The following is a 21,956-nucleotide window of genomic DNA, read 5'->3' on the forward strand; positions in this document are numbered from 1 at the left end:
AATACTGATTGAAGGCAATTTTTACTTTTTACACAGCAAACTGATCGTTCATATTTGGAAAAGCATGAGAGAATGTATGACAATTATGAAATTCAGTAATTGAGTGGAAATTTACCCCAGCACAGAGGTAATAGCAAAGACTTAGAGTAGCAGCAGGTCTTTAATAAAAATGCCACCTGAACCTGTGCCTGCTGATTATTATTCAGTATTCACACAGAAATTCTCTCCAGTCGGTTCATATACATTGACTGCAAGATCTGTTCAAACAGAGATTCATAATCTGCATGGGAAGTGCATCTGCTGCTGTGGATACTTAGACAAACATACAAGATTAAATTTCTATTTATATGAGCCACAGAAACCTAACATTTGCCAGAGAATCATTGTAAGATCTGCAGACAACTCGGTCGTACTTTGGCACAGTAAGAAACTTGTGCGTCTTCTTAGCGTTATCTGTCCAGCAGGGAGAGTGCAGAAGTTGAAGAAACCGAAATTGAGCTGTAGACTTTCATTTAGTTGCAGAATGAAAAAGGGAAAACTGTGAATATAGACTCTTTGCATGACTTTACGGACAGGATTACTGTGGTGCTTATGCTTGAAACTGAGGTAATTTACTTTTTTTTCTCTTTGACAGCCTCTTTTGTTTTTAGAAGTAAGTAACCACAAAGTTATAGGTGATCAAGTGAAGTTTACTTAAGACCCAGATGCTTGGCTTAGTGGCATTTTGCCCAAAATGTTTTGTGCTTCTCATTTGTGGTCCGGCATAGGGTTTAGTTACAGCTGTGTCCCAATCCTCTGATTCACCTTCTTTAAGAACAGCTTCAGGGCTGCTCATAATGCTTAACTCTCCATAATGCCATCCCCTTCATCTCCCCAGTGGTCTTATTGTCTTAACGGTGGATGGAGAGACAGAGTGTATGAAAAAACAGGTTAATACATGATTGGCACAGTGAAAGTAAAGTATCTTTTCAAAGATAGATTCTATTCAAGTTCTCTTCGGAGAATGTTTTCCATCCAGTGTTTACTGTTTCTCCCAACTTGTTTCGTTTGTTTTTACTGCTTCTAAAATGTATTGATAAAATAAAGAAATTCGCTTTGCATTTGACGTAAAAGGCTGTTAATAGTAGTGGCGATCAGGTTCACTGAAGTGTTGATTGATTTGAGGAAATGATAAAACTGCCTTCCTTGTCGTATTCCTGATCCGTTAGTTTGGAAGCAGAGGAAATGTTATGCAAATGATTTGTTAATCCCTTTACATTATTTGTTCCATTTCTCCCTTTCATTTTCACACTCAGTTTCTAGCACGGCAAGCTGACAGGCAGACACCCTCAGATTGCTAATTCTTAAGATAGCAAATAAAAGTCAGTCATCCATCCCACATTTAGACGACACTTGCTTCAATTAATTAATTTGACTTTAATGATTTACCTGTAAAATGCACACATCAATTCGGAAAGCCCTCCAAACACTTCACTTTAATAACCTTGAACTTTAACCTTTCTTTGTGTCTTCGGTGTATTTTCATACGTGCTTTTGCCAGCAGATTAACAGTCTCTCAAGAAAAACATTGACCCGCACAATTAAAGCTATAAAATCAGCATAAGCAGGATAAGACAGCTGAGTCTAAGCCGAGAGAGCACATGAAACTGTGACCAGTGTTTTTTTCCCTAGTTTTGTTGTCCCAAAGGTTGGTGTTAAAAATAATAAGAAAGAGGTGGGATGGTCTTAGATTCAAGAAGCTTAAAATGCAAAATCTCAAATAAGCCCAATTTTTCCCAGCCAATCGTGTTGCATTTTGGTGGGTTTGTGTTGATCGTCTCAACTGACTCACATACCGCCCCTCCCCAAATAAAAACACTAGAGATTTACGTGGCTTTTCAAAAAATGTATCTAGACATTTATCCAGCTTAATCTTCTTAACATATTAAAGTGATTTGCTTTACCCTGAAGTGGCTGAAGCTGCGAGCTCACCGCCCCTCATGGCACTAAGACCTCAGAGGCATTGTGGACACCTTCCGCTCTTGAATAAGAGAGAGGTGGGCAGGAGTCAACCTGCTTCTCAGCTGTGGAGCTGTGGCTGTCCCCGCTGTGCGTCCATTTTACTTTTTTTGTTCTCTTATTAGTCCAACTGTTGCACTCAGTCAGTGTTCTTAGGCACATGGCTGTGCCAGCACTGCCCACACTGTGGTGTGGAGGTTTGGAGCTCTCAGCTTTTGAGCTGAACTGAAAGAGCTCTCTCGCAGAGTAGGTGTTGGCAGGATGCTTTGTTTCTTTCTGTGAATGTCATGAGAGGTATGGGTAGTGAGAGAACTGAAGCACAGTGATGGCATGATTAATCTGGTTGCCAAGTTTATGCCTGACTGCAGATTTGGGCATTTTCAGATAGATGATGTGCTTAACCTTTTCTTCAGAGGCGACACAAATCTGAGAATCTCTTGTGACGGTTACAATGTGCTTTTCCTTAAAACACCACTTCACAGGCCGGGCAGCGAAAAGGTCCTGGTCAAATTCAAGTGCTGCTAATGTCTTTGTTTGGCATAATGCTCTATGGATGTGCTTCAGGGCATTAGTTTCGCCACATCTCATCAGTAGAACCGCAAGTTTACACTTGGAGACATTTATTGTAGCTGAAGTCTTTGACCATTTATCATCACCATGGTATTTAGCTTAATGTCTGTCATAGTTAAATCAGACATGATGGGGTCAAAGTAAATGCAGCAAGCTGCAGCCATAACTTATTTTATTTGAAGAATAGATTGTCTAATATAAAAATTGCTCTTAAAGTGATCATAAAATAGCTTTAATAAGCTTCCAATGTTTAATTTATTAATACTTGTGTATTTTTGTAGTAAATTATGTGTTCTTGTATGTATTTTTGTAGTAAATGAAGAAAGATTTTTGATCAATAACTAGGCTATTTGCTACCTGATTGAAACAGCTTTCATTCTGACAAGTCAAGCCACAAACAGTGTACCATTTTTGTGGTGAGCACATTATGAGTACTTTGGTGTGACGAGAAAACTTTTAAAACGTTTGTTGTCTTTGGGAAATTTTCAGGTTCTTCTTTAGTGTGCAGTGACGCTGCCGTGAGTTCTCAGTAGCTCACTTGCCACCTAGCTGCTTATAGCAAATATTCACACTTTTTTTTACTACCTTTAGTTCAGTTGCCACAGAAATGTATTTTTTAAACTTTAGAATGCAAAACCTAGACATTTTACCTATACATATATTTGATATATATAAATGCAGGAAGTCATCAAAATGAAGAAGCTGGAACTTGACGAGTGTTTTTTTATTTGGAAAAACAACTTGGAATGACTATTTGGTTTTCAAAATTGTTAATCAATTAACTAATTGTTAAAGCTTGTGTTTCTTACACAGGCTGACAGTACATGTATGGTTTGATTTAGCTACTCTGTTCTTTCTCAGACTATATAATACATACATTAAACAAATGTCATGTCGGCTAAATAATGGCAGCAACTTGAAGTACAACTATTGATCTATATTAGAGTAGAACATTGATGACTGAATATTTCCTTAATTTTTTTCCTTCTATGCACAGATGACTCCTTAGAAGAAAAATACATCATTGACTGCATTGCTAGGTTTGCATAACGTACAAATATAGTTTGCACACAGTGATTAGTGAGACTCTCTGAGGGAACATATATCCCTGTTCTTTATGTGTTCTACCAAAATGGTTTCGCTATGCTCTGCACACTTATAAGGATACTTCATGAAATTAAATTTAGTATTTTGCTCTATCTCCTCTCTTTTTCACTCTGGCAGGTACTTGACCTTGTGTACTTGGACTGAATGTCTGACAGGTGTTAAAATCATGCTCTGAAGCTGTCCATACAAAATGTTGTTGAACGTAGCCCAGCTCTGCACAGACGAGCACTTCAAACAAACTATGAGTGGTAGCTTCTTTTCATATCACACAGAATAGAAGAAATTGATTGGAACTGGGAGGCTTAGGACTGGATTTTCCTCAACCATAATATTTTTTCTTTAACAACTGGAGCTTAAATTTAGATTTTTTCTGGCTTTGTTTTTTATTTCTTTGTCCAAATCCTATCGAGTGGTGCTTCAGGTTTTTCCTTGAGTAAAAAGTTGATATTGTTGTGGGGAGGGAGAAAGGACTTTTTTTTCATGTGTGCAGGAATGTAGATTTCTTCCCCCCGTGAAATCCTAATTGTGCCTTGGAGGGCTGGTAGGGTATCTCTGCTCAGCTCAGCTCAACAGGATTTGTGTCTGTGTATGTTAGAGTATGTCTCTTAGCTTGAATACGGATATAACCCTTTCATTGCACAAGCTGCTGATTTCTCATATTTGCCGATAGGCTGATCCTGTGCATCCGTAGCTTTTTGTGGAAAACATTGAAAGTTTTTGTTTTTGGAGGCTTCCTTATTTATTTTCTCTTCAGATATTTGATACTTGTTGAGAACTGTTGCAGATAACATGTGGCCCTCTTTTCATGGGTCATCCATATTTGAAAATTAAACTCCTGGGAGCAGGTTTGTCAATAATACATGGTCATGTGGAGAATATATTACAGGCCAAAACTATGTCTGTCCTTTGCGCAACTTGACTTATTGCTGTGCATTTATCTATGCAAATCCCGGATAAGATCCTATCTGCCTGCAGCGACATATCCCCCTGGATTTGGTCTTTGTGAGTGAGGCAGGTTATGGTTGACAGTGGAAAAGGAATAGCAAAAACATGTGGAGATTATTGCTGTAGTCATTAATTGTTGCTTGAAAGGGGATTAGGATTACCAGTCCTATAGAACACTCTAACACCTGTCCTTCCTCATATCTAACAATGTTACTTCAGTTTTCCTTATTTCAGTATCAGTTCAAGTTGGCAAAATAAAAAAGGCTGATTTATTCAAATGAATCATCAGCGCTGGAAATGATTCAATATGTGCTACATTCAGATGGGTGATATATTATTCCCTTGGGGAGAGGCAAAGATGGAGCTGTGGAGCTGTTTTATTTGTGCTGTCTTTATCAGTGTGTCAGGCAGAGAGGCTGAGCTTGTTCTCTATGAATGGACGAGCCCTTGAACCATAAACCTGTACCTCCTCTGATAACAGTTTGCATTGTGATGTAAGTGCCATTCTCTGTGATGTCCTCTCTGACAGCACTAAATATATCAACATGCACAAAATGATCTGTCAGACGAATTATTTTATTCAACCAGTTCTCCAAACTAAGGATTTTCTGTGCTGCGTACGCAGTGTGTCTTTTTGAAGACATATTGTGGATTTTGTTAGGGATTCGAGGCAAAGCGCAGTATTGTGGTTGCATTTCATCAAGCTGTGCTGCTCATGTTCTTAATGTTTTGCCTGTAGGGGAACATATTTACTGTACTCTGTGTCCTCCATACCTTATGCTGTATATCGTTTTGTGCTATTTCTGCTGTTGGGACCTCTGACTGCTCTGACGTCTGAAATTGCCACAACTTCTAAGGTGATGAGAGTGCTCCCTGAATTACTCAGAGCCCGTGATGACATGGCCCTGATTGTCAGACGGGTGGGCTGGTGACACTGGAACACAGACGGTGCTTGTCTGTTTGAAATATTCTGTTTCAAGCTTCCAAGCCCTGGGCAGTCCTCTCTCCCAGTCTCCCAACACCCAGCTTCGCCCACTGAAACAAGACTCTTCCATACTGGAAAATCCGGCCCTGTCAACTGGCAGTCTGGACTAGGTTCAGCCCACACGCCAAGCACCCCCCACCACCACTTCCACCCCGTAATAGGCACTAGAGTTTGCCACCCCATGTAGATGCCTTTTGGTCGCCATCCATGGATGGCGTCAATAGCATCTTCCTACACAACAGTGACTGAACGGAGGGCACAAGAAAATGTGGGAATAATTTACACTTTCTCACTGTACTACCATCAGAAACCATAATTAATCATGATAGAAAAAATGTGGAAGCCATCTTGGCTGGTAAAACACGCAGTGCCTGTGAACAGCCCTGACACCTTTAACAGCTCCGATGGCCAAATAGGAATGGGTGTCAGAGTGCTTACAACTAAGCTCCCTTCATGGCAGCATGTTTCCCATCGTCTTCCCAATTGTGTCTGCTGTACGATGGTTCTCCATGAAGTGCAATGTTGTAACATTTTTATATATTTTATCTACATGAAGTGCAATCATAGACAGTCCTAAACATTAATGTCAAAATAGATGCTAGACAAAATAATTATTCTTCTGTTAAAATATACAAGAATGATAATGTTGCTCAGGCTTTCTCTCTTCAGATCCTATATTTAAAAAAAAAAAAGAATTGGCTTCAGTATGAATGAAATAGCTGCCAAAATATAGTGTAATGGCCCAGATTAGGTTAATGTTAAAACACAAATTAAATAAGCGCTTAAAGTGTTTGCAGCTTTGAAATCTCACATCATGCCCTGTTTCAACTGGATGTTTTCAGTTGCACTTACACTCACCAAAACATCCACTAATCCAAATCAGTCTTTATTATTATTTTACCTCTCATCCTCCAAATACCTTTAAGTGCTTTTAGAATCAAAATAGTTTATTTTAATTCCCAAATCCAGGTGAGGGATTTAGAATGTGCTCACCTTTAACTTTTACAGGCTGCACTTGGTGGTAAAATAGCAGATCTATGACTCTCAGTGTGTGACATGCTTGACAGATTAATTATGGATGTAAGACCAGTGCTGTAATTTGCCCTGTTTGACTGTGTTGTGTTCTCAGCAGCCAAACTGCACGACAAAAATATATCCCTCTTCCCTCATTTAGCACGGGCTGGATCTGCCGCTCGTATCCCAGCACCTGGCCGCATGTTACTTCAGAGTACCTGTTAGTGGTAGTTACTGTGTCTGAGCATGTGCATTTGCAGAAATGCTTTCATGGCAGTGAGTAGGTGTATGTGTGTAAAGCCACCACTAGAAAGTGTTGAAAGCCTCAGCTAGCAAGATCGCATCCAGGGTGACTAATAAGCTTAACATGAGCACGGCTGTGTTCGCAAGCATGGTGCGGTGAAAGAAGTCTTCAATGTTGAGAGAAATGCAGAAATGGTTCCCTAGGCTGCTACTAATTCCTTCACCCCCCTCAAGCTTCAATCAGACTGTGAACCATCTTACTGTTAGCTATGGCTTCATAGCAGCTGCAGAGTGCACACCAAAAGTACAAGGCTTCATAAACAAAGTTCAGGACAGACTGCATTTAAACATTTACGGAGTTTGTCAAAGAGCTGTTCGTTTGTGGTTTGGAGGCTGCAATAAAATGCACTGTTCAGGACGCAGAGCTGTCATATTTAGAGTGCAGACTCTACCGCCTGTGAGATCAAGCATTGTCTCATATTTCCTTCTGTTGTGTTAGTTTGATTAAAATATAGCATATTTGCATATTTGTTTGTTCAAACAGAAAACGTGATTATGCAATTATGTAAACTTCAGTTTCGTATTTTGCTCTGCTTCTCCTTGAACTGCTGCCTCCTCGCTCACTCACTTTTCCGTTTGGCTACCTAGCAGGGATCTAGTAGCTGTGTTGTCTTTTGGCCTAGAATATGCATTTGTATCCACACGTGACTTTCCTTTGACCATGTGGCTCCTCGAAGTGTGGATTTATAAGCCACTTCACACTCCATTCCTGTGTGGGAGGAGGCTGAGTTAAAAATAGGCAGGTTTGGAGGTAGTGAGCAGCCCGCACTGTGTGAAGCACTTAAAAACACACTGAGAACTATTGGTATTCTCTTTGCATATCATTTATTTGAGGCAGTAAATAATGTGAATGGTAAACCAATAACTGCAATTGCCATTGGCTCTTGTGAAATTGCCCATTTCATGTTGTACAACAGCCTGATGTCAGAAGCATCAGTAGCGCTCAAGTTGCTCTAAAGTGGCAACGCGCTGAGATTGTGTGTTATTGACTTTTTACTGCCGAGTATAATATCTAAGAGAGGTTGTAAGTGGTTTCAATTACAAAATACTACCTAAGCACATTGATCCTATGTGCATGCGTTTTTTTGTCTTCAAATCATAAATGCTTATGTAAACATTACAAAAGAGAAATTACCAAAATCAAACCATCCATCCATCCATTATCTATACATGCTTAATCCTCATTAGGGTCACAGGAGGGCTGGAGTCTATCCCAGCTGACTTGGGGCAAAGGCGGGAAACATTTTGGACAAGTCATCAGTCTATCGCAGGGCTCCACATAGAGACAAACAGCACACTCACATTCATACCTGTCGACAACTTAGAGTTACCAGTTAACCTCAGCGTGTTTTTGGACTGTGGCGAAAAGCCAGAGTACCAGCAAGGCAGCAGTGCTCACCACCGAGCCACTATACAGCCCTGAAAACACACCAGTTTATTTAAATAGCATAAACTGCATTTTAGGTTCAGTTCCAAGCGTTAATCGGACCAGCTGTATGTGGTAATAGTTTAAGGAGAAGTTTCAAAACAAAGGTGCATGACTCAGAAAGCCACATGATGAATTTCTGCGTCATCCCGGTTTGAATTTGTCCAAAAAACTATAGATCAGAGCTTATTCTGAACGTAACCTTTCATTTATAGCTATGATAATTAGGCAGTCTAATACTGTGGGTTTTTTTTAATGGAGGTGACTCACTTTGATAAATATATTACTTAATTGAATATTTTTATCAGCTGTTTAGTTCAGTTAAAATTTTAAGGTCACTCACTGTTTTCATACTGACACAACCTTTTATTTTTTTGCCGTGTATTTTCTTCCAGTGTAGTGTAACATATGGCTGTCTGTCACTTTTGCTCAGTTTACCAATTTATAATAGAAGTAAGTGGTGGTTATGTTCCAGCTAATTAAAGGAAACGAGGTCTTTCTACCTGAATGTCTGGCTAGCAACTAAACCTCTACTGAAATGGGATGGCCTGCCTCATGATCCAAATGTAGCAAGTCGGTGATTTCACTAACACAGACAAACATCAAGCAAGTGCAACAACACAGGACATAGCAGTCCAGCTAGTATTCCAACAGCTGGAAGGCCAGCTCAGCGCCTGTTGTACAACCTTTACTTCATAAATGAATGAAAGCCAGTCTGAGATATAAGATATAGTATCTTGCTTAGTCTCTTCTCTCCCTAGCTTCCACCACCAATGTCTTCTTTGGTCTCTTCACCTCTACCATCATGTCCCCTCTGAGTTCTTCTTCGTCTTGTTTAGCATGTAGCATTGAGATGTTGATAAAACTGAGCTAACTTTGTGAAAGCCCACACCTGGTTTTATGTGACACAGGGCCATGAAGCATTACACACTTCTCACAGGAGGTACGATTCTGATCAACCCCACTTACACAGCACAAGAACAAGCATATTCCAAGTCAGTGTAACATCAAAATGCTTCTGAAGCTTTTTTCAAAAAGATAAAATAATGGTTTTGATAATGTTGCTTGAAGAAAAATTGTGAAGCCCTGTGCCCTGTCTTTCTACAAGACACCATTAACCACGTTTACACGCGTAGGTTTAAGTATTTCTAAACTGCCTTTTCAGTGAATAAGTTATTTATTTAATAAGCTGTAGTAGCATTTATGCAAACCATTTTTTTAGATGTTAGATATTCTATTCATCTTGTATTTATTTTATCAGAAATGCCAGGTAGACACTCCTACAGTTCTTTGTTTAAAACAGATCTGATTAAAAGATTTACATATTAATTAGACTTCCGTATTTAACAAAATAGAATGAGCTATTTTAGCTATTAAAAGTAAGAACTAGTACATAAATGAAAGACATAAATGAAAGTGCTTCACAATCAGTCAAGTTGTGTTTGAATAGCATCTTTAGAGGGTGGTGCAATTCAGAGTGTTTTACAGGCGAGTGGCAAGCTGATAATAAGACGGTTCAAATGTAAACAATAAAACACTTCAAGAATCCACAGAAATAGAAATACCGATGGTGGAAACAGATTAAGATAGATTAAATAGATAAAAAACCATGACAAATACAATTAATCAGAAGAAATCAAACATTTTAAAGCATGAATACAGTAATGTGAATTGTTCTAATCCAAGGCAAGGTTAAATGGAAGGTCTTCAGTTTGCGCTTCAAGATATCAACACTCTAAAATCGTGTCAGATTCTCAGGCCAACCTTTTCAAAGGCTCCGAGTACAAAAAAGTGAAAGTAGGCAACATGCTGGAGATAACAGGGAAAACTATTGAGCAACTTTTTCATGTGTAGAGATGAAATACTTAAATGTCTAATTTCTGTCATTTAAACAAAGACTTTTCTGAGTTTTATTGTGGTGACAGTATGTGCAGCTGAAGGTTTGCACTAGGTTTCAGAGACATTACATGCATCCTATCTGTGGTTTTCTTTGAAAGATAGAAATATCTTTCAAAGCACATTGTCAGTTTTTTGGGTGATCTAATCAAGCCTCCTTAGCTTTTGGCTTCAAGTCAAGTCACAAAGCATTCCTATCTCAAGTGCGGTTAATCTTATAGTCAACGAGTGCAAGTATCAAGTCCTAATTATTAGTGATTTTAACCAAGGTTAGAGTCTACAGCTCTGCAACAAGCAGGTGCTATATTTCAACAGAAAATGTTCTAAGGACCACATATTTAAATGTATTAATAAACACTGGATACAATAATAATAATAATTTTATTTGTTTAGTACCTTTCAGAAGAACATTCAGAAGGTGCTTCGATACTACACCTCCCATAATGCGAGTTGCTAACTTCAGTCTCTTACAAGAAATGTAAAATGCATCTTTCAGTCTCGAACGAGAAGAACTTTTAATCAGTGCAATAGTAACATTTAGTTTGTTGGTCTTTAATTCTCACTGATGACCAAACTGCCCTTTATGACTGCTTCTTAAGGAGGTTTAAAAACGCTGCTTGCAGTGAAGAACAATGAGGTTTTCATGCTTCTGCAGATGAGCAGTGGGGGTTGGAGGGTTATTAATGACAATGAGGACCTCTCCACCTGTAAGGTCAGTGACCTCTAGGTGAGTGCCACAGCCCGGCTTCTATCTCCATCTCATCTTTGGCTGTACAGTCCCCCACTCTCTGGTCAGGATTCAATTACTGCTCCCCAACTGACCTCTGACCTGCTCTTCACCAGGATGAACCTCATCTACTGGCCCTGACAGTGGTACCACTGTTCACCGTCCCCATCACTTGCTCCACAGCCCCTCTCACTGCAAAATGAGACCCTGTCACTTTGGGTAAAAGTCTACACACCTTTACTCTATGAATTAATTTAATATCAAACAGTATTTTGATTTAAAAACACTTTAAATCCCTTTAAATACTTTTTGTCTGCGCAAAACAAAATTGCTGAGGTAGCTGAGACTAATTTTCTCCATCTTCTGACAAATTTACTTCTACTGCTGTGTTTTATAGTTCCTATTTTTACAGATCGATCTTTCAACCTCACTCTAAGCTGCAGTCGATGGTTGTTAAGCCATCACCGTCTCTTAATCACAACACAGATACCTGTTAATTACCAAACGAGTTCAAGTATTTTTGCTACTTAGACAGGGATTTGGGATCGATGCATTGCTTTGCTCTGGGTCGAGCGGTGAGCACAGTTGACCATTTAATGAAACGCTGTGGGTTCTGTGCACAGAGACTGAAGAAGATGAAGAACGGGGAGGATAAAGCAATGGGTATATTAATAGGCAGCTGCTCGGATGACACAGTTTGGTATTGGGTCAGGGATAAAGCATGAACTTGTAAACTCACAGAGGGGCCTCTCCTCCCTCCCTCCCTCCCTCCAACTCACTCTCGCCCTTCGTGGTGTCATCAGTTAGCAGAGCTGGGCTCGATAGCCCAGGCAGCTCTATGAGAGCAGCGATTAGCCATCTCTCTGATTCTCATCCCCAGCAGAGTTCACTCAAAGGTAATACAGTAGTTTACATCCTTAGAGACACCGGTTTTTCTCAGCCTTTGTTCTTTGCCGTCTTCTGTTTTGCAAATACTGTATCCTTTCGATGCTATTGGCATGGAGTGAGAGTTTCATGTCATCTGTTAAAAATATGACAATAAGAAAATGTATTTCTAAAAAATGCACCTGCAATTCCATAATATACAACTGATATGTAACCCTAAAGAGCTGTGTCGTTCACGTATTCTTCAGTAAAAGACTCCCTCTTTGAGCTCTATAGGTGACGACTGCACCTTCCCATTCGTTTCTGCCACTGGCCAGCCGCAATGACAGAGATGCCCAGTCGGCTGCAGAGTTTATCCCAGCCGCCTGGCATCTGAGGTGTGGTCTCACTGGGCCGTTTTGCTGTGATCACAGCAGGCAGTGGGAGGTTAATCCCAAGAGAATGCAGGCTCAATCTTCCCCCGCCTCCAGCCTGCACCCAGGGCCCTCACATCCCCTCCTGTATAATGGCCCGATGGAGCTCTGTGATCTGTGGCCGACACCTACCCAGATTTCACTTCTGCTCTGAGCTCTCAGATTATTATGACAATTTTAAAGTTCACTAGTTATTGCAAAGCATAACAGAGTGGGTAGCCGACCTTTTACCTTTATACGATAGTCAAAATTTAATATTTGAGAGAGACTGAACATAGAAACATTTGAAGTATTTGTAATTTTTGCTAATAGCTTTGTGTGTCCTCCAAAATATAGAAAACTAACTGTCATCAGTGATAGATTTGACTAGTTGCAGTGTAAAAGTGAATTTTAAATTGTCCACAGGGTCAAATGTTAAGTTTCTTCCCGGCATTAGTAAAAAAAAAAAAAAAGACTAACAAGGAGCTCCAACGTATTTTTGGAAAATATGTGCCTTCCAGCGTACAGCGATGAGAATTAGCTCCGTTAACACATGTTTTGATATACATTTAGTTTTTTCGAGCCCTGATAAATTATTTCAGATGGCAGAATATGCATCTGTTTTTCCCTGGAGTCTTTCGCACATATCTCTGCGTAATTAATGTGGATTTTGACAGATGGAGAAAAAAAAATGTCCTCGTAAGAGAGAAGGGTACATGCCACAATGTGTGAAGTGCAAGCATGGTGGGAGCTTCTTGTATTATTTGCTGCCCATGCCAGCTGGACTAGCCAGATTCTTACAGGTAGAAATTCAAGCACTAAATATGCACGGAAATCATTGAAATTCAGTGCCCACCATAAATAGGCCGTGTTTTTGTTGTTACAGGTGGAAATGAATGTGAAATGCTCTTAATGTTGTTCTAAATTTGTCTTTAGAAAAAGCTAAACCTGTCCTATACAGTGTGTCTCCATCCATGGTAACTTTCGTGAAATATCCAATGAAGTGCAATTTCCATCAATGGTAATTGTGACTGCAGGTCATTTTTAATTTAAATGCTTAAATTGCCTTGTAGTCTGTGCGTGTGTGTGCGTGTGTCTGTGTCTGTGTGCTGTTGTTTGAAACCATGTTATTTCTGAATGTACCAGGGTCTGACTTAAATATTAGTGTAACTACATTATCACAGTTTCTTTGCCTGGTAGCAAACATGTACAAATGAGGATTACAACTCTTGAGAAGGCAACAGGTCATGGTTGGTAAGCTGCCCGGGGGGGTCACTGATATAGAGTCACTTTTGACAGGCTGTGGAGGAGGCTCTATTGTTGCTGGTGTGTCTGGATGTTACCTGCAGGCACTATCACTGAGACTACAGTATTATCCTATTATTAGGCTTAGTTGTTTACGCTTATTACTGCTTGTCAGGTAGGCAGAGAATCCTTCTGAAAATGAGCATCTGCAGAAAAATACATGACTACTTCTTTATCTCATTCAAGTACATCGGCTTAGGATAATTTTCAGAGGCCTATAAGAATGTCTAGATAGGACACAACAAACAGAAATGCAAGGTTTATGTTTACATGGAGGCATTTGATTCTTCAAAAATGTTTAGCCGCTCCGCCGACAGTGTTATTTGGCAGTCGGTGTGAGAATGTAAGAAACGCTGCATCTGTTTTATATGTGTTAAAGCTGATATCATTATGGTCTTGCTTCAAATGAAAGTACGTATACAGTAAGAGGACATTGTGGATTGAAGCAGCCTTGATTAATGTCTCTGTTTGTAGAGGAAGTGAACAAAATAAAAAAAGCCCATCATATGGTCTGGCAGATTTTGGGCACCGGCCCAGGGATGACAAATGTGCTCTCGCAATAATTCAATCTGCTCTCATAATTCTCTAACTTTTAGGGACAGACAGAATGAAGATTTTCCGGCAATTAAGCCGCCAAGTCAATGTCCAATAACTGTGATCAAGTGTTAGTTAAGATGCTTTTTCTCTCACTTTATCCATTGACAGATTGAGGGGTATAAAGATACTTGGTAAGTGGCAGAAAGTTACTGTGAATATGTTAACGAGAGGATTTGGTATCAGATCCAAAACGTTGTCATTTTGTTGATGTCACAGTAATGATATTAAGTTTAAGGAATAAAAGGGAAGAGACAGAGCGTGCTTGCTGTAAGAAGAACTTTGTGATTAACACAGCTAAAGTATATATTGCCATGTATGTTATTTTCCTTATAGAACATTTTCTTCATACTTTAACATTTTAGCCCTGACAGATGAATTCAGGCTCTGTTATGATCGTATGTCAGGCTGATAAAAGGAAAACCCGTCCATCTGGCTTCGTGAGCTCTCTGTAGCTACATGAAAAAACAAGCCACAAATTTTATGAGTAGGATAAAATTCCCACAGCTCAAGGTAGAATAAGTTAAAGCTAAGAAAGTAAAGGAAATCTGTTTTGAAGTATTTAAACTAAGTATTGTTTACTGCAGACGTGACTGTCGAGCCTTGGGCAACGTCATGAACAAACAGCACATGTCTGCATTTAGAAAGTGAAAGGGATCAGGTACCGCTGTTACTGAACTGCCTCTAGGCCAATCACAATGTGTGTGGTACTGTGGTAAGTACACTTGTGAAATGTAATAACGTACGGATCTCCTTGCAGAAGAAGTACGTCCTGGCGATGGTTGATCCGGATGCTCCCAGTCGCACCAAACCAACATCTGCGCACTGGAGGCACTGGTTGGTCGTGAACATACAGGTACAGTAAGTCTGCAGTAACCTTTGCTCTCACTTTAAAAAAAAAGAAAAAAAAAATCCTCATGTGTTTGGGTGATGGTGACACGGGCAGTATTTGTGATTGGATTAGAAGCTCATACGGTACAAATTTATGAAGTAGCGTTTGGTTGTTTTTTTTCTTGAAAATTGTGCATTTTCATAATCTCGGGGTCTCACTTGGCATGTCTTGTGTTTACATCTGCACTGGGGCCGATCGTAAGGCTGAAAAATTATGAATGGTTTTTAAGCCTAACTTGGTTAAAAAAAGGATGCCAAGTTTGAAAAATGTTAATTTTTCATATCATGTATCTTGTGCAATAAATGCCTGTGACAAAAGTGTGGGAGTAAGTCTTTCTAAATGGCTGTGAAAGTTTGCAAGGCCCTGTCAGCAGCAATTTCCCTCTGCTGCAGAGAGCCTGGGACGTGTCAATGCAGGCGTGTGAGACTGAGATTGAGGAGAGCAGCATGCGAGGCGCACACTCTTTCTCCCATAGAGCTCCAGTCCCTCAGCTCCCCCTTCAGTGGAGAGATCTTGGCAGAGTGTCCTCCCTTCATCTGTTCCCCCAGGCAGAGCAGCTCCCCCAATGATCCACACTTCTCCATATTTTACACCCCCGAAATGGGCACGGCTCCGATCCCCTTATTTCTCTTCATATTTCACTCCTTTTTATCCATTCGTTTGTGTGTTTTCACATTCTTGCATTCTAACGCCAAATGCATGTTGAGTTGTTGATTGCCTCAAATATTTTGAGGTTTGCAGACATTTTTTAATCCCCCGGGAACCAGGAGATCAACCCAGTAGATTAAGACTAGTGGTCTGAAAAACAAGCACACAAAGACGGTTCGGCAGTGCGTCGTCGCTCCTGTTTCGCTTCACAAGGCGCGGTGGTACACTAAGTAAACGCCACATTGATTCCAAGATTCAAATGTGATGTGTTTGGATGGGATATATATTTTAGTAAACCAACAATAAGTATAAATTTAGCATTTTGTGATTCAGCTCATTGGTGCTGCGCTTAAGAGATAATTTATGCAGCCACATTCCCGCTTGCCGTTAAGAATCTATGAATATTTACCTCATATCACTCACATACATCAGTGATATACAAAAAAGTAGTAATTTCCACTTTATAAAATTGCATTAGGCATCACCTTTGCTTCTTATTTTTAAGCCCATGAAGTCTATCTGGCTGCGTGGCCAGCTGTGAATAAACAAATGTCTTTCAAGTGCTCAGACAGACCACATTCTCTCTAGCAATTCAATTTCCTGTCACTTGTGTGGGTGTTGACCTGCGTTGCCCATGTAGGGATTGGCCAATGTGACGGGATGTTTTTCTGATTGTGACTGGTGGTTGGTCAGAAGGGTTAATGAGCCTTTTGAGTGATGCCAACTGTGGTGGGAGGTGTTTAATTGACCAGGGTGGCTAGGTGACATCACACAATCTCAGTTTTGTTTTTTTCAAGTGTCGATGCGAATCCATTGGATTTTGTTTCGCTTGCAGTGGTTTGACAGCAGTGTGGGCCAGTTTATGAATGAATGCCCACTTGTAATTCAGCAAAAATGGGGAAAAAAAGACTAAACTAGTGAGTAACTCTAATAAATTATTAAGCTATTCTCAGTAATTTTGTTCCATCTGTATGTAAGGTAAAGAGTTCTGTACGATAACGTGCTTAGCATTTAGTTAGCTATTTCTGGCAGCGTGTTTAATAGTAGACTGTTTTGTAAAGGAAAATTTCTTTCGCTGAAGTCAGAGGTCACGCTTTCAAATGTCAAACGGATCAGTGTTTTGATCCTCGCTCGTCAAAGAGTGTGAGCTGCAGCAGCCATACTCTTTTCATAGATATTCATTAGTCCAAGGTCATGCAGTCTTGCCCTAGTTTGCGGATGTTTCCATAATTAGTGTGTTTTCTTTATCCGGACCCACAGTTACGAAGAGAAAGATTTCCTTAATTCAGCCGAGACTGAAGTGAGGTCAACCTGGACTGAGCAGCATAGCACCACAGATTTACGCTGATTGTTCAGCCAAAGTCTCATTAGAGAAGCAATGGTAACGCAAGAAGGACACACAGCGGTGCTCTGTGTGTTGTAGATGCATCACTCACCTTGTTCTGAGCTGCATTATGTAGCTAGCTCTTCACTTATCAAACCACTGCTGAGTACCTCCTCACTGCGTGTCAGCTGTGTCAAAGCCCCCTTGAAAGAGGCATTTGAGAACCGGATATTTGTTGCTGCATACGGTCTCGTTCCTCTTATATGTGCGGTATCATCCACAACTACAGTGTAGAGCTTTTGAGAGGCAGAGTTTAGAATTTGGAATCGGCTCTCCAGAAAGGTTTGATGGCTTCCCAGAAGAGAAAAGACTTTGACCTTTTGGTGTGGTAGATTTTATGTGCAGAGCATTTTGTTTGCCTTTTTATGTTATCTGTGAAAAGTTATGCTATTGTACAACAACTTTTCCTGAGCATTTTTAAGGTGGCACACCATTCTAATGGATGCCTTCATTTTTACATCAATTAGACTGATGATCATCACCAATCTTCAGACCGTGGATGAGACCTGAAAACTGTTCTCTGCTTAGGATTTTTGGATATCATTTGTTGGTAATTAGCTTAAAATGAATGTAATTGATTATTTTACAACATTATGCATTTAAATATGGGATTTAAAAGAAGCTTAGCCACACTAAAACACGATTCCCTGCAGTCCAAAGCCAAAATGGACAAATATTGCTACAAAGCTTGTTTACTTATCATCAGCAGGTTCAGCTTCTGAATTTAGCTTGTGTCTTACTTATGAAGGGTAACAAATTTATCTATTGTTCTGATAACAAACATAAAAATTAAATTACCAAAATATGAGTTCATCTAAATTGATAGCACGGCTACAGTAAAAAGAAGCTCTTTGACTATGACTGATTTTAGTTCTCTTGCTTTAACTGGCTTATTTGATTAGTATCTATTCTTTTAAAACCCATGTCAAAAAGTCACACTCTCTTACCTACATTGTAGCTAAAAATGAAGTGGCTTTTTTGTCTTATCAGCCCATCTGAGCCGGGCTCTTGTTTCTGCATGACAATAAACAAGAAAACTAACTATATATTTGTACTTAACATCATCCAGGCATCAGCATGCATTTATAAACATGCAGAAAAACATACATATACAAGTCTAAGACAATCGTTTTTATGTTTATGTCAGGTGTCACATCTTTTATTTAACTGTGTATCACTTATCACATCATTACTTTTGACTGCCAAGAACAATTTATTCCAGCAATTAAGTGCAAACTGTGTGGCTGGGTGTCTTGTCTTCTCTCACCAGCTGTCCAGTTCCTTTTAGAACTCACATTATTAGATGCTGTATATGCATTTTTAGTGCAACTGCCCATTTTCATTGACCCCTCGAGCTACAGAAACAGTAATTTAGAATCTTCTGCAACACACGCTGTGTTTTTACATCAATTATGGACAATTACCAAAATAACCATCAACAGATTGTTGTCTTGCTCTCGAAGTGGAATTCCAGATTGTGAGCCTCTCCCTCCCTCTCTCTGCTCTCCCAGAGTCTAAATCAATACAGATGTTCCGGTATAGTCTTGCAGCAATAATTACTGTAACAAGCAAATCATTAGTATCTGAATAGAGTCAGCTTATATAAATACAGCACTGGGTGTTACTTTTACTTGTTAATACTTATTCTCTCATTATAGTTTTGGTACTTAGTGAGTCAATATGATGCAATATAAACTTGCAAAGCAGTGCCTACAGTTAATGGTCTTTCCTACCCTGAGAAAAGCCAAGGTGTTCATTGCTGTAAAATCCCATTTAAACAGACATGTATAGCCTTAGGTTTTTATGGATGTGATAATGGAATAATGCATGAAGTTTCTCTCCTGATTATTTGTCACCACAAAAGGTGTTAGTTGTCTAAAGTCACCAACTTTTTCTATATTAATGTGCAAAAGTAATATCAAGGTAATTATCAGATTTTCCGGCCTGTAGTTTTTTGTACAATGAGTCTCTGAAAGGTTTTGCAATTTATACTGTTTAAACTTGCTTCAAGTCAAAGCATTAAAGCTGTCTCCTTCTCTTATTTTTTGATCGAACAGACTAGCAGCATTACCTCCAAGTTAAGATATATTTTAAACAAGAAAAAAGGTTTGTGACCCATCATAACCTGTTCAGGCTTTCACTCTTTGTCCTGTTCAGTCAGTACAGTCCTCCACTTCCAGATTCACTTTAATAGCGTCTGTGGATTGGAAGCCATCCCATGTTTGTTAACTTCCTCTCCCTGACTAATTTAGGGCCAGTTGGACAGTTCAGCACACTCATTATTATGGTGCATGAGGGATATGCATGCTTTAACATCTATCTCTGTTGTAGCAGCTCCCAAAGGGGGACCGAGCCTGTGTTCTGCTGCTGCTCAGGCAAATACAAACAGTGAAGTATTGTGACTGTATCAGACCAGCTGGCTTTGTGTTTGTGAATTCTGTGGCCTGCAGAGATCATCTGCTCCACACCTCAAGATGTCCTTTAACTGCAAACTATGAGACGTGTAATGCTTTGCAGGATTTCATTCAGTGTTTGGCTCTTAAAAAATAGCACTTTTGTTATTTTGTCTCCTTTTTTTTTTATTATAAACCATTCACCTTAATGGACCCAAAAATAAAAAGCTCAGTGATTTTTGGTTGGAAAATGTTGTGTTGGTTACAAAGAATAAAGGTCTCAACTGCCATAATAGGGCTGTTTTAGTGGCATTGGACAGTTTTGGGAAAACTACAATTATGGATGCAAGGACAATACATGTTTACTATTATGATAAATGAGTTTAGTTTAGGTCTATTCAGGATTATTAAAAAGATAAAAGTAACAATCAGCTATCCTTGAGTCAAGTATAGCACTTCTTCCCTCTGTTGTCTCAAAAACATTTCTGCATTTACCACCAAGTGACTTGAGTTACAGTCGATGTCAAGTTTTGCAAAAACAGCCTCAGTCGCAGATCATTATTATCTGAGCAGCACCAAATGATAGGATTACATTTTTAACCTCTGCAATAGTCTTAGAGTTTGTTTTAGCAAAATACCTATCCAATATTGCAAATAAACATACATAATTGCATTGTTCTTTATGCTGTAATTATCCCTACTGTGGCATGTTATGATTTAAGCTTTTATTTTTGACAGACAGCTGCCCCCATATGGAAGCCAAAAACAATTTCCCAAAGGCCAGGCGAACCATAGCTAGCTTCATTGTGAGAACAAAGAACCATTGGTATTATTCATAATTAAACTCTTATTGTGTACTCTGCTGAATATTTCCATTCTTCTGCCTCTCTCCTGCTCACTCTCATTTCCCCTCTCGGTACTTTGCACCTCGTGCTGGGAACATCTGTCTGGCGTCAGAGTGGAGCCTGGCTGTGCAGATTGGAGCAGGTAGAGGAGCACATTGTAGCCCAGCTAATGATGAGAGTGTCTGCCCTCTCTCTTGGAGGAGACGCAAGCTGCTGCTTCACGCTCGCTCACTCCACTCATACGCCCAGGGAAACAGATTTCCAAACATATGCAGTATGTTTTTAATCCAGTTGAGCACTTCATTTCCCAGCAAACACAAATAACCTTACGGGACATCCATATCTTATGACAAGGGGGTGGGCGCAAAGGAAGTGAACAATTTTCTTTTTTAATGTGATTTTTTTCCCTCCAAAGTTGCTAGGCATGCTCATAACCCAGGTTAACAGTTTGCTTGTTTATGGTTTCGCAAACTTTTACACAGAAGTGCCTCCTGGCTTCAAGTCATGAAGCAACTTTATCCAATCTAAACTCCACTCGGTCCACCTGTTGTCATCCTTTGTTAAAACTGAAACTCACAGGATAAACACATGTTCTTTGTGTTAAAGAATATGAACAGATTGTTGTCAGTAATATATATATGTGAGAAGTGACTAAACTGAGCACCTGTTTATGTGACTGAGTTAAGCCAGAACTTACAGAAATGCTTTACGTTCGAAGGACACAAGCTGAGGCTATAAATTACCGACATGTCAGTGTAGAACCTGCTTATTGTATTGCGTGTTTTATGTTCCCGTTTGAATTAGTTTGACCCTGATAAAGTTTGTGTGCAGTTCATTCATCTTTTTTTCAGAACAATCCGAAGCCTCCCTTGGTACAGGTCAACAATAGTCCTTAACATCGGAGCGCAGCTGGAGGTGCTTAACATTTAGAGCATGTGCTCATCTTGTCAACTCCAGCCAGGCAAATGTCAGAGGTGATCATACATGGAGTTCAGCTTTTGGAACTCATTCCTGCACTGAACCTCATCAGACTCCTCCTCAGCAATATTGATATCCTCATTTTTGTTAGCTTTTTTTTTTTTTTTTTGCTTGAACTTGGCTTTCTCTTGCATGACCTTTTTCAAGTTTGTTTCCCTTCATGTATGCCTGTATGTGTCTGCAGCCATCTATTTGTGTGTTTGTGTGACCGAACTGGAGAATGACTAACAGAACAGAAATCCATGCTTTATGGGGTGATATGCCATCTTTGTACCTGGACTTGCTGCCACTTGTTGTCTCTAGTGCGCTTCTACATCTGGATGCCCCTGGTCTTGTGTGAAAACACCCTGTAATAATATCGATCTTATCTTGCAGCTTATTAACAAACAGGTTCTTCTTCAGTGTGGGCTGCTGCTCTCACTGTTCTCTGCCACCTAAAGGGAGAATTACATAAGAATCCTCCGCTTAGTTGTCAGCTCCATCCCCCGTCCACATACAACAAACACGCACGCAAGTGCACACATACTTATACACACATAATACTGTAGCTGATAACCTACCAAGCCTCTCGCCGTCTCTATAATAACTGACCTCCCTGCTGTGGTTGCTGTGGTGAAATGATTGAGGAGGTTTCACTGCGTGAAGAACGTGAGCTGCTATGGTTTCCTG

The 21,956-nt window shown here is 39.8% G+C and overlaps 1 protein-coding gene across 2 annotated transcripts in view; it reads left to right on the forward strand.

Annotated features, from left to right (window-relative positions):
* Positions 1-21,956, forward strand: part of LOC110955732 (phosphatidylethanolamine-binding protein 4) — a 55,949-nt gene that overhangs the window by 8,257 nt on the left and 25,736 nt on the right. Inside the window, exon 4 of one of the 2 annotated variants that reach the window (XM_022200841.2) lies at positions 14,908-15,003. The exons of the other annotated variant lie outside the window; for it this stretch is intronic. Within the exon in view, the coding sequence (XP_022056533.1) occupies positions 14,908-15,003 (96 nt within the window). The remainder of the gene's footprint in view (positions 1-14,907; positions 15,004-21,956) is intronic. 2 annotated transcript variants of the gene reach the window in all.

Source organism: Acanthochromis polyacanthus, chromosome 7, assembly GCF_021347895.1.
Source record: "Acanthochromis polyacanthus isolate Apoly-LR-REF ecotype Palm Island chromosome 7, KAUST_Apoly_ChrSc, whole genome shotgun sequence".
In the NCBI taxonomy this organism is placed as follows: domain Eukaryota; kingdom Metazoa; phylum Chordata; class Actinopteri; family Pomacentridae; genus Acanthochromis; species Acanthochromis polyacanthus.